Here is a 13395-nt window from a genome sequence, read left to right on the forward strand (position 1 = left end):
ACAGGCAGCGGGAGCTACGTGCATGAGAAGCTGTCAGCCAGCATCCGCTGGGCAGGAGCTGAGCGACAGCTGAATCTGCCCCATACCGACGCTCCCAGAGGGTAGCACAGCTTGGGCTAAGAACCAGCGAAGTTGCCCATATGTCAAATAGCGCAAGACAGGAAGCCGACGGTCCAGCTGCCCCTGCTACTGTCATGAGTATCCTTACGCTCTTTCACACAAAGAGTTAATCAAAAGCTCACCTTAGCAGATGACGAAAGACTCAACTCTACTGTTCAGGCTTGTTCCCCTAAAAAAGTGTGATTGGCACATTACATCAGACATGCCCATACGCACACATGCATTCATACTTAGAGCTGGGTGTCATATGATTGCAAAGGTTATCATTTATGGGAATTTAAAAATGACTGTGGTTTATCGTTACACTGCTATGCAGTTTCTAACTTCCACGTGCTAAAGCTTCTTTGCATATGTGTGTTTGGGGCTAAATATGGTTGGGATCCACGACACGCTTCCACCTTCTATAAGACGCGCTCCTACGTTGTGGGGAGACCTGTGTGGACCTGTTCATTATGTCATAGGTTTGATTCTTTTTTGTGTTAGAAGGGGCGGAGGAGACCCTAGGCTGTTCTAGGCTGCAGTCTTGGTCCCCCAACAAGCATCAGGGCCCCATCCTTCCTCGGGGAAAAATGGAGGAATTAGTTAAATTGACAACAGCTGGGTGTCCGTGACGACGTCTGCCCTGGACGCCCAGATAAGTTAATCTGCCCCTGGTCTTGGAGGATAGTGAGCATATGAAGACGAAGACCTGTGCAAACGCTTGGCTTTAGCGTACTGGGTGGCACGTGTTACGCCCATCCGCAGTTCTTTGCTGCAAAACCGGTCAGTCAGGTTTCCTTGTTGCCCGTTCACTCAATTTCCATATGCGTATATCTAATGTGACCCCCGCCCCAGAACCCACAGGATTGCTCCCGAAGGAATGAAGTAATATGGGAAATGAAACTTGCTGCCGATGTCTCCTGTGGCAAGGTGTGTCGGAAAGAGACAACCTGCTCAATGACACAGGTGTGTGGTATGCGAAGGGAGGCGTCATGTCATCCAACCGATCCAGTCCAGGATAGATGCTTTACTGGAGTCAGTTCATCTTTCCCTGAAGTTCCAGACTCGCTGTGAGCTTTTGGTAGCGATGGCATCTTCCCTGAAAAGCATTTCAATCACTTACGATGCAATAAACGAGAATAACACCTTCACCGGCGGAGACGTGGTCTCGGGGCGTGTTGCTGTAGTGCTCGCCAAGGAATCAAAGATCAAGACGCTCTTGGTGAAAGCCAGGGGGAAAGGTAAGGTCCAGTGGATTGAGACCCATGACCAGAACACACTGTACCAGGCCAAGGAGAAATACCTCAAGCTGGATGACATCATCATTAGTGGCCAGAAGGGAAAAGGTAAGAACTGTTTTGTTCACATGTGAAATTTGATGATTTGATTTTTACTAGCACCATAAAAAGCCTTTGGAAAGGATTCTCCAAAGTATTTTTAAAAAGACTACAAAATTATGCAGTAGTTGTCAAAGAATTATGCCGGGGAAGGATATGAGTGATAAATACTAGGTTTTTTTAAACAAAAGTAGTATAGTATGTGAAATGTTTTCTTGTTTAGCCATAGATTTCCAGTATTAATCCTGTAAGCTGCACGAACGGCCCTGATTATCGTGTAGCGGTTTTATATCACCAGCACATTGTCAGACAGGATGTGTGGGTTCAGAACCCACACAGAACGTCTCCAACTGTTAGAAAACCCACACAGCGACCACAGCGCAAGCAAGGCTATGCTGACATCTCAGCCAATCGCAGGCTGGCTTTTCCTCTGAAATGGAGGTGCTAATTGTGACCAGCCAAGGATGCTAAATGGATCTCTGGATGCAAAGTCAAAGCAGTCTGTCTACTCAGAACGATTTTAAGCACGGGGGGGCCTGTCCTGGGGGTGTGTTTGCCCTCTGCTCCTGATTCTCATGCTAGGATATCAGGTAGCGAGTGAGTCATGGAGATCAGCCAGTGCAGCCTGGATGACCGTGTTCGTCTCCGCGTGCCGATGCGGAATGCGATCCATGCCAGAAGTGGTGAAGTCCATGTGGACTGTGGATCTCGACGTTCCACGCAGCCCGGTTCCTGAAAAATCTACACACTCACACACCATTCACTCACACATGCATACCTACGGGCAATTTAGCAAGTCCAATTAGCCTTAGCATGTTTCTGGACTGTGGGGGAAACCGGAGTACCCGGAGGAAACCCCACGACGACATGAGGAGAACATGCAAACTCCATACACATGTGACCAAGGCGGAGACTCGAACCCGGGTCCCAGAGGTGTGAGGCAACAGTGCTAACCACTGCACCACCATGCCGCCCCAGATAATATACAGTATATGGCATTTTCACTAAACTACAGTAAAAATGATCTTCCTTGGGAAGTTCTCATGTCTATAGTCTAATGAAAATCTTCTCCTGCATTTTTGTCTCTCTCGTACTTCGAAGCCCTGTCCTTCTGCAGTCAAACATTTGGTAGCACTTTACTTCGGGGGGAGGGACAAATAATGTAGCATCATGCTATTACTTATGTATTAATCAACCACCAACTAAGTCTTAGTTAGATACTGATCTCATGTTCGTTCAACATTAATGAATCGTGATGCATCTTTCATCTAAAGCAGTTACTATATCTGTCATCATGTCTCTTAATTCTGTGAACCTTTATTGACTACAGTAATAGATATTATTATTAATCCCGCTGGGAAAATTCCCTTTTCGCCTCCCCCAACATGCTCTCTGTAGGTGAGAGCAAGCTTCCTGTGAAGGTCGGCCACCCGTAGAGACACCCAGGGAGCTGGAGGTTAAGAGCCGTGCTCAAGGACCCACAGATGTGCTGAGGCCGGGCTCAAACTGGCAACCTTCCCGATGACAAGCACAGAGGCTCCGCCCACTGAGCCACTCACTGCCCAGAATAGCCCCATTGAATCACTGATCTTATGTTTGTTCTTCATTAATGAATCATGACACGTCTTTTATCTCAAGTAGCTGCTATAGTTGTTCATGATTTGTACTTCAACAGTAACTGAGTCAAGTATTTGTGCCCCCTCAAGTGAAGTGTTACCAAACATTTACAAACTCCTTCATCTACCCTAATTTTACATGGAACCGTGAAAGCAGAATCTTCTTAGCATCTACAAGAGGATCATACTACATACTTTTGACAACTGGTTCCTGAAACGTTCTACTTTTCCACACCCTCTCGAGCAGCGGTGTCGCAAATCAAAATGATGTCCTTCAGATCACCAAAAATGTCCTGTTACTGAAAAGGTAGAGCTGCGAGTAGATCGTCACGGTGATATTCACGTTCAGGGGGTCACCGTTAGGGGGAAATAGCTATTTTGGTCCAGAAAACATTTCGTCTGTTTTTCCAGTGTAAGCATTGCTGTGGAGAGGACTGGGAGTGCAGTTGGCACCACTGCACCTCTAACACTGCAGCCATCGCATATTTGTTTGTCAGCTCACTGCAAGCAGCAGCGATAATGGCTGTAGGGCTGAAGCAAGAAGGACGTAAATGCAAAACGGAATGTTCTCCCAACCAGTCAGGCATGTTTACTTATCAGCATGTTTTTGTGTGTCCTTTGTGCATTCTTCATATTTGGACTGTGTCACTTCCTGTTAGGATCACAACACTTCCTCTTGCGATCACAGCACTTCCTTTCGAGCATGAGTGTCAAACTCCAGTCCTGGGGGGCCGGAGTCCTGTGTAGCTTAGTTCTTTCCCTGCTTCACCACAAATGGTTCGGCTCAAGAACTGTGTGGTAATTAACACATGTAGTTGAATCAGGTGTGTTAAATGAGGGGAAACCCAAAAATGTGCGGGGCTCCGGCCCCCCAGGACTGGAGTTTGGCACCCCCCTGCTTTAGAGGATGTTACATTTTAACTTTGGCAGCTGTTCACCAGGAGATATTTCCTCTCATTTTCAGAGGTTGTCCTTGCCGCTGGGAGCCATGTATTCCCGTTTACATTTCAGATTCCCCAAGGGTAAGAACCACGCTCTGGATCTGGGGTTTATGATCAGAACCTTCTCTGTAAACATCTTAGCTTTCTTCCCTTGACAGGAACATGCCATCTTCCTTTAAAGGAGCTCATGGAAAAGTGGAGTACAAGCTGGAAGCAAAGCTTAGCAGGTGTTGGAGGATCCCAAGTAAATCAGTGTCCATGTTCACCTTTGTATCGAAGCCAGAGATGAGTGTGGCTCAGCTGATGGTGTGTATTACATGCAGAATACACTAGGGGGCACCATAAGCCAGGCCATGATGGTCACAGTAAAGCATCTCCTAATGATCATAAAACCTGTGTCTGAAGACATCCATGCAGTTCAGAGATACACTGTATGGACAGAAGTACTGGGACACGCGTCTTAATCAGCGAAATTAGGTGTTTCATTCATATGCATTGTCGCAACGATATAAAATCAAGCAGCAATCTATGCAGCCAGGTTTATAAACATTTGCAAAAGAATGAGTCATTCTGATGAGCTCATTGACTTCAGGGGTGACACTGTCACAGGAGGCCACCTTTGCAATAAGTCAGTTTGTGAAGTTTCTTCCCTGCTGAATATTCCACGGTCAACTGTAAGTGGAATTATTGCAAAGTGGAGACGTTTAGGAACAACAGAAACTCAGGCAGGAAGCGGCAGAGCAGGTCACCGAGTGCTGAGGCGCATGGTGTGTAAAAGTCGCCGCTCCGTTGAGTCCATAACTGCAGAGTTCCAACATTCCTCCGGCGTTAAATCCAGCACAAACACTGTGCACTGGCAGCTGCACGGAATGGGCTTCCATGGCCGAGCAGCTGCATGCAAGCCTCACATCACCAAGCGCAGTGCCGAGTGTCCAGCCAGTAAGGGCCATAAAATGCCCAAAATCTTGAGGAAAGCCCCCTGGAGGAAGCTGTGATAGCTGCAAGGGGGGGGGGGGGGGGGGAGGGAGCAACCCCACATTGATGCCTATGGATTTAGAATGGGATGTCATTATGTTCCCATGGGTGCAATGGCCAGGTGTCCCAATACTTTTGTCCACATGCCGTAAGTGTATGTCATTGTTTACCACTGGGATGATGGAATGACATTTTATGACTTTCCCGTTGTGGTATTTTTGTGTATCAAATAAGAGGGATTGTTTTGTACCTTGCAGTCTCCCCAGTGCGACATGGTCAGGAAGGATTTTTTCCTCTCTGGGAGTGTTTCCATGAACGCCACCGTGAGCCGGATGGGTTACATGCAAGGTAACGGGCGAAGAGGTCGGAGGAGGTTTACTTTAGCTGAACAGGCGCCGTTGCTTTTCTGGAAAGTTCATGTAAATTTTAAAAAAGAACTTGTAGGATATTAAATGAGCCCTTGAAATGAGCTGTGCTGTCAAACATCTTAATCAAGGACAGTTAATTAGGACCGAGTGGGAAAGCAAAGCGGCTCTTCCGGGACATGCTGGTCCTTTACCTCGTACGTTCCCAGGTTTCTAGCTGCCAATTAAAACAAGTGACGTTTTTTTTTTTTTTTTTTTAACCCCCCCAGGTGAAAGGTTAAAGGTGACAGTGGAAATCGACAACAGCTCCTCCCATAAACTGGTGCCCAGGTTCTCAGTGAGTCAGAAGCAGAGCTTCTTTGCTGGCGGGTTGAGAACCTCTCAGAAGGAGGTGGTCCTGAAGGAGGCTGGAAAGCCCATTGCCTCCAGAACGTGGCAGACCCTGACCCAGGAGCTGAGCATCCCTCACGACCTGCCTGTGTCCATCCTGAACTGCAGGATCCTCAGAGTGGAGTACAAGCTGCAGGTAAGTGCCGGATGGCTGAAGAAGTCGAAATCACGCTGCTCTCTGCTCTTAAATGGGACGGCTTGCAAGTCCTTATTTTTTCTGCATATTAGGCCATTTTCTATTGTGATATTTACTTTTTTTTTTTTTTGCTTTTTTGCTATTTTGTTAATTTTTCTAGGTCTTGCTGGGTGTTCCTTGGGGCAGAAGCCCAGAGATCAAATTCCCTTTGGTAGTTTTTCCCGCTGAATCTCTCCGTGATTCGATGCCCCCTTCCGACGTACCTGAACCATGGTGGGCAGTTGGCCACAAAAATCAGGAACCTTCCCAGCCTGCCTCTGGGCCGCCGGCGCCTCACGCTGCCCCTGGCGAATCTGCAGCAGGTGCTGCTACCCTCTACGTCTGTCCTCCCCCATCTGCACTCTGGCCCTGTCTGTCACCACCCCCCCCCTATTCTGCCGTAAGCCGCTTGTCCCCCCAATCTCACCCAGCAGCACCTCCACCATATTCTGCTCTGGAACAGTATGTAGCTCAAACTCACCCTGGAATGCCCCCCCTCTACCCTGCACTGGGGCAGCTGCCAGCCCGAGCTACCCCAGGTGCAAACACTGTGGGCAATTCCCCGCGAGACCGTGGAGAGGAAGCCTCCCACTAGCATGCTGGGGGGGTTCAGTACGTCTCTGCCACGGCCATGTGCCTCCAGCATTTGCAGTTTTCTGGTGTACAGTGTGTACAGTGTGTGCAGTGTGTACAGTTGAAAATCTCAGTGACTAAAGGATGAATTAATGTGGCCCTTCTGAGGTTTCCTCTAAGTTCTCCGGTTTCTCCCCCACTGTCCAAAAACATACTGAGGCTAACTGGAGTTACCAAACTGCCCTTAGGTGTGACTGTGTGAGTGACTGCTGTGTGAGTGTGCCCTGCGATGGGTAGGTGCCCCATCCTGGGTTGTTCCCTGCCTCGTGCCCATTGCTTCCAGGATAGGCTCTGGACCCCCCCACAACCCTGAATAGGAGGAGCGGCTTTAGAAAATGGATGGATGGACGTCGCCTTTCAAAGTTACTCAGACGGACTGTTAGCGGAGCCTTTTGCCCTCCCTCCGTTAGACATGTTAGACCCACTGACTCTAAGGACCGCTGCTCTGTTTGACTCCTTGCTAGATCTGTAGGCTTTTCACACACTGCATCATAAACGCGATGGTCCTTCATCATACAACACAGCAGTTTACAGGAAAAGCCCCCCAGAAAGGAATTAAACCACCCAATGCGGTCCGCAACTTCAGTTTCTTTAGGCAGTTTACATTCACATTTTATTTATTTTACCCACAGCGACGTACGTTTATGACAGCAGACGGCCCCTGAACCAGGCATTTCGCTAAAAGGCTTTTGCCAGAAGTGGGATTCGAACCCACGCCTCCAATCAGAGACCAGAACACCCATTGCAATGGAAGGTTGCAAACCTTGAGTCTGGCGCCTTAGACCACTCGGCCATCCTGACAACTGCAGAGGGTTTGTCACCCATAACAGGAAGTATCGTAGGGTTAGGGTCAGCCATCAGGCATGGGGGGGATTATTAGTACATCCTTACTGAAAGTGCTACATCATGACAACGCAAGATGTTATTTTTAATGTGTTCCCTAAATATTGGCCGTTAATGGTTTTATAAGTGAACGGCCACTTTATTATGGTCAGCGGTCACACTGTGACCCGCATGAGGGCCTGTTCATGAAAGCAGAAGCTCTTCTGACAGATGTCGCGTTTCTGGGCGCGAAATGAACGTTATGCCGCTTAACCGCTCTGTTCGCTCTCTGGGGTCCGAGCAACAGTTTTCAGCAGCATGTTGACGTTCCTCTTTTGTTTTTGTGCTCTGACCTAATTAACGTCGGTACTGGGAAACCGCGGAACTCCGCCAGAAATCTTGCCCGCTACCCTCCATCAATCGCCTCCTCCTCTCTCGCTCCTCATCCAAAGCTGCTCTTCAACCGAGCTGAGAATGATCATTTAATTCCACGCGTCTGTGTGTGGCCTCCATTCCTGCTGCCGCTGTGCTGTTCGTATCCTAATCAAGGATCATTTATACCCATTTCTGAAGGAAAATGTTTACCGATGGGATGTACTGAGGGCAGCGATGTCACATGCTTGTGCTTACTGCTCTGACATTACCATGGCGATTGATAGCCAGCTACAGACCACAAAAAAATCCTGCGATAACCCAGTTGTAATGATTACATTGTTAAGAATAAATAGAGTCAGCTGGTGGATTTGGGGCCTTTCGGGAGACATGTGGCACATGCCTCTGATTGGGACACTTCTACTCATGTTTGTGGTGTTGCCAGTTTCGCTTATATGCATTTTTACTTTAAAGTAAATATTTTCTTGCTGTAATTGAGTTCAGTTAAATTCAAATTTATTTATATAACACATTTTCAAAACATTACATTGTCTCAAAGAACTTTACATTGTCCCCCTGCCCAAAGCCCCCAGAGAGCAAGCCAGAAGCTACATTATCGCACGACAAAAAGTATACTATAGCCTCTGCAGACATGAACCAACAACCTACGGGTTACAAGGTTGTATCCTTAAGTACCACTTTACCCCAAAGTGAAACCTTTTGTGGATTGTAAGATGGGACCCTATGTGAAATGTATGCAGGCTTGCAAGGTGTAAGCAGCAGGTCCTCTATTGGACAGGATGGCCCTTGTCACCTCAAAATCCAGAAATAGGTCAGCAATATCAAATGCTTTGTGGGTGATGCATAATGCAACTGTTTTCTCTGCAAATGAGACTTTTGCTCTGAGAGGAAAACTGCAAAGAGTCTCTCCGAATTATCAGGAAACTGTAAAGAGTCCCACCCAGTTATTAGGAAACTGTGAAGGGTCTCTCCAAATTATCAAGAAACTGCGAAGGGTCTCTCCAAATTATCAGGAAACTGCGAAGGGTCTCTCCAAATTATCAGGGACACCAATCAGGCCCTGACTGGTGATTTCCTTACTCTCTTTCCCTGGAATTAAGGTTGGGTGGAAATCTCTGTCTGATCAAAAGGAACGCATTTAACCAGCCGAAATGAAGGTATGGCTGTTGGGTTTATATGTGGCCCATGTCATTTCCTCATACATTTTTACCCATTTGATTGCTCCCAGTGCAGGATGATTGACTCTGAAAGCTTTAACAGTGAATGCTGTTTTCTCCAAGAGTGTAAAAAAATCTGTTAGAATGAATATATCTGGAATGTTGGCCGATGATGTCCAGGTGAGAGCAAGAGTGCAAGCAGAACATCAGGAGAACATTCCTCCTCAATCTTCTCCATAAGCTTAGAATATGCAAATCTGCCTCTGGTCCACGGCAAAGAGAAGCTGGAAAGTCTGGATGGGTCACACAGCATGTCAGCCGGTCCTCAACTGAGAGAGACTGCTCTTCTAAGCCTCTCTTTACGTCACGTCAAAGGCCAGGAGTGTGCATAAGGAGGCCGCTCTCTTTGAATGTGCTTGTTCGTTACAGCGATCGCATCCACTTGATGGCTGTTTCAAGCCGCTCAGAATGGCTGTCTTTTACACAAAGGATGTTGGTGTCACTGACGAGCCTCCCTGATATTGCTGTGGGGTATTTGTTAACGCATCCAGGAATAAATTATTATTATTTAAAATTATGTGCTGACAGCCTGGCTTGCGATCTGCTGCCACGGAGAATAAGATGAAGGACTCGCGGTTTGTATCGTAGCAGCACATAATATGGAGGTCGGCGGGGGAGGGGTAGCGCACCGTTTCGCCTCTGCGATTTCCCAAGCAGTTTCCATGCCAACAGCAGCGCTGGTTTCCACAGCGGGGTGGGTAATGGGATTTGGAGGTACCGCCGCCGGATGGGGGCGGGGCAGTGACAGACGGCTGGCCTAGCAGCGTTGCGGTGCGTGAAATATGCCAGGACTTCAGGCAGGAGGACACAGAGCTAAGCGCTGGGTGCGTGCAGGCAGGGGCGGGTCGTCCAGGCCACGTACATGATGCCGTGCCACCCACCGCATCCCAGAATGCCGTGCGTGTTGCACAATACCAGCCTGTGTTTTCACTGTGATAGGCATTTTTCCTGGGGATGCAGGGCTCCGCTTTCTTACACTGTGCTGTATGACCGCGTTCATGATCGAAGCAGATCGGACCGTGCTGGTAATCTGAGCTAATTGGGATAATCGGGCTGGACAGCCCGCGTCCTTTCCAGGACTTAACCTCATGTTCTGAGGTCATCTGAGAAAAGACAGGAAGACAGAAACCTCTCCTGATAGGCCGCTGCCATGTTCCCATAAACACAGCAGACACCAACCAGCAGTCCTGCTCATTCTTCCTTCTCTCCTAACTTGTCCTAAATTCTCCAATGGCGCCAAGCTATTGCGGCGGGTTTTATGTCTGCGTCCATTTGCGGGAAAGACCGGCGTGAGTCACTCCCTGATGTCCCCGAAGCGAGTCGAATATGCGTGTGTCAGTAGCCGCTCTTTTTCTGCGGGGGAGGTTTGATTTCCAGGATATGCAAGATGTATATAGTGTGTGGTGAGAAACAGAATGGCAGAGGTTCAAATCCCAGCAGGTGTGCTGAGCAGGATGCTCAGGCTGAACAAACAGCCCGGAGTATTAATGGGTCACTGCCATCAGGCATCACACTTAGCGGTTAGGGATCTGTGCCTGGAAGGTCGTAGGTTTTAATCCCATGGCCGGCATAATAATCAGAGAACTGTTATGCCTCTGAACAGGGTCCTTCACACTGACTGCACCAGGGGTGCGGGCTGGTCCTGCTTTCTGACCCCAAAACACTCTTCACTTGTAAGTTGCTTTGGACTGAAGTGTTTGCTAAATAAAGGTAAGCAGGCGAAGGTGCTCACCAGGTGGTGACCAGATCAAAGCCCTAAACCAGCTCATCTTCAGACTTCCATCAGCCTTAAGTGACTAAATCGGGGGTAGGCAGCGCTGATCCTGCAGTGCCAGTATCCAGCAGACTTTCTATCCTACCTGATGAGTTACTATCTGCCGGAGGTCAGGGGTGGTTCATCAGGGACCAGGTAGGATGGAACCCTGCTGGGTAGCGGCACTCCAGCATCAGGGCTGCCTACCCCTGCTGTTCATGCTGCAGCCTGACTCTTGTTTCTCACTCTCCAGTGTGAGAAGTGACGTCCCACTGGTATGTCATCAAATTTAATTATGTTTCAAGTCAAGTTCAAAAACGTCCTTTAGTAACATTCCGAGAGCTAGACCAAGACTCCGCATCCCACAGTGGCTGAGGGGGTCAGCGGACAACAGTGCTGTGGAACAAGCACAGGGAATTAAAGCATGAGTTTTATGTCAGGAGACCTGCACGTCTCTGTGTGATTAACCCAGGGAGACATGGCAGATTGCACAGCGTAAGCAGAACGACCGACAACGCGGTTTCCTCTCTGCTCTCTAGCTGGTGAAAAAGCCCCGAGCAACATCCTGCCTTCTGAGTCCAAAACTCTCTCACTGTGCTCTCTCACTGCTCCCCCCCCCCCCCCGAATCCCCGATCTGAGTTCTAACATCCTGTGCTGAACATCTTTTATTCTGACCCCCTCCGGCTTAGCTGATGCGATGACTCAGCTTTACGGCTAAACGTTCGTACCGTGCGAGTCTTTGGGAAGGAAAAGACAGCCGTGTTAAATATTTGGAAATGTAATTAGCAGTTAGCAGGAAGGCATCGCAGGGAAGGATAATGAATTTAGCCGAGCAGGATGAGCAGAGCGCTGCCTGCTGTGCCCCCCGCCGTCGCTCTCAGGGCCTGAGAGACAAGGGTCGCTGCGTTCATTCCCATCCTCACCCTGCTGGTCCCTCTGCAACAGAGTATTTCTGCTCCTGCTAAGCCACTGTCTCCAAATTTTGAGACGCCGTTCAGAAGGGTCAGCAGATTGCTCCCACTGCCCTCAGCTAACGTGTAAAACGTGCTTCCATGCATTATCATGAAAGGTCAGTCACTTTTGCAGGTTTATTCTGTCATTTGTGTCGATAAAAAGCACATCATATGCTGCATGGACCATCCAGCCAGTGCAGGGCTGCTGGAGAGCCCCTGCCCGACAGCAGTAGGGCACCAGGCCGGGGTACATCCTTAGGCAGGGAGCCAGACCATCACAGAGCATGTCCACCAACACCATGGGCAACTTACTGTGGGAGGAAACCCACACTCAGGTTTGATTGGCCTCCGATGATATCTGTGAACGAGATCCAACAGTATTTATGAAAAATGTCATTAATCAGTATTACTAACCCTAATGCAGAGTACTGGCCCGAGTTTAACTTCCCTGGGTTTGGGGAATTATGTGCAATAAATGTGCAGTTCTTTAACCATTAACTCATTTTAAAAAGCCTCATTGTAACATCATGTGTCAGGTGAGGATTCCCAGTAGGACATGAACAATGACCATCACAGTACTCACCTAGCGGAAGTGTGGTTGGTCCTGTGGGAAGCTCCAGTGGCGCAATCGGTTAGCGCGCGGTACTTATACCGCCGTACGAGCAGAGCCATGCCGAGGTTGTGAGTTCGAGCCTCACCTGGAGCACTGTCTTCACCTCTGGTGACCTCGCCACAGTCTCCTGTTTTAATGCTGCTGAATCTCTGCTGATTTCACTGGTCGTCTTGTTGTGCTTCTACCCAGGGGGTTGCTGTGTGGCTCAGTGGCTCAGCCTTGTTCCTACAATCAACCAGTCTGTGGTTCAAATCCCCTAACTGGCCAAGCATTTTCACTATTGGGCCCTTGAGCAAGACCCCCAACCCCCAATTGTTCCAGGGACACTATCTGACCAAGTTTTCCAAAAATTGTATGTTACTTCGGATAGAAGCATCTGCTAAACACACATATCTCTGGGTACTTTCACATTACAAGCCTCATTGTCGAATTCCGATTTTGTGCTCAGATTGGATTCGCCTGTCTTGAGGATTCACATTCGTAATTACAGCTATAATGTGAAAGCACCTGTCCTCCCCAACCATTCACATGTGCACATTGATACATTTTTGCACGAGTCACTAACGAGTCACGTGTCACTAACAACACGTGACTCGCTCAGCGCATGCATATAGGTAAAGGAACCGCATGAATTCCAATCTGGCTGCTGACATGCATGTCACGTATCCGATCCAGGTCCAAATGCGGAGGTGACTCAAATCCAGTTTGAAAATATCTGTGTCCATACAGCCCTGAAAAAAATCAGATCTGAGTCACATTCAGGCAAAAAATTCAATTTGAGTCACTTCGGCTTGGTAATGAGATCGTAGCCAAGGTCATTCGGTTTTTATATTCTTAAATTTCGACTGTAACTGTGACTTCAGGCAACGAGAGCCACGCAGGGGGGCCGGTCGCCTGAAAGAAGGGGCTGCTCTCCTGGGCAGGAAACCCACACTGAGGGCACTTTACCATCCATCCATCGAATGTTTGCTGCCTTTCCGGAGTCGGGTGACAGCAGCATCTAAGAAGGGATGCTCAGACCACCTTCTCCCCACCCACGTCCTCCAAGGCATTCCCGGGCCAGCTGAAAAACATACTCTCTCCAGCGTGTCCTGGGTCTGCCCCGGGGTCTC

General features: G+C 48.6%; 1 protein-coding gene and 2 non-coding genes across 3 annotated transcripts; 2 read left to right on the forward strand and 1 right to left on the reverse strand.

Moving 5' to 3' along the window:
• Positions 1-853: 853 nt before the first annotated feature.
• On the forward strand, positions 854-9161 carry LOC125715513 (arrestin domain-containing protein 3-like). The gene is made up of 6 exons (XM_048987163.1): positions 854-1445; positions 4017-4074; positions 4152-4299; positions 5226-5316; positions 5603-5859; positions 6020-9161. The coding sequence occupies exons 1-6, from the start codon at positions 1187-1189 to the stop codon at positions 6491-6493; spliced, it is 1287 nt and encodes a 428-aa protein (XP_048843120.1). The 5' UTR covers positions 854-1186; the 3' UTR covers positions 6494-9161.
• On the reverse strand, positions 7222-7332 carry trnal-caa (transfer RNA leucine (anticodon CAA)). The gene is made up of 2 exons: positions 7295-7332; positions 7222-7267 (listed from the first exon to the last, which is right to left on the reverse strand). It is a non-coding gene; the product is annotated as a tRNA-Leu (tRNA).
• Positions 9162-12283: 3122 nt separating the features above from the next.
• Positions 12284-12376, forward strand: trnai-uau (transfer RNA isoleucine (anticodon UAU)). Its single transcript is given in 2 exon segments — positions 12284-12321; positions 12341-12376. It is a non-coding gene; the product is annotated as a tRNA-Ile (tRNA).
• The last annotated feature ends 1019 nt before the right edge of the window (positions 12377-13395 follow it).

The sequence above is a fragment of the Brienomyrus brachyistius genome, chromosome 20, assembly GCF_023856365.1.
Source record: "Brienomyrus brachyistius isolate T26 chromosome 20, BBRACH_0.4, whole genome shotgun sequence".
Classification (NCBI taxonomy): domain Eukaryota; kingdom Metazoa; phylum Chordata; class Actinopteri; order Osteoglossiformes; family Mormyridae; genus Brienomyrus; species Brienomyrus brachyistius.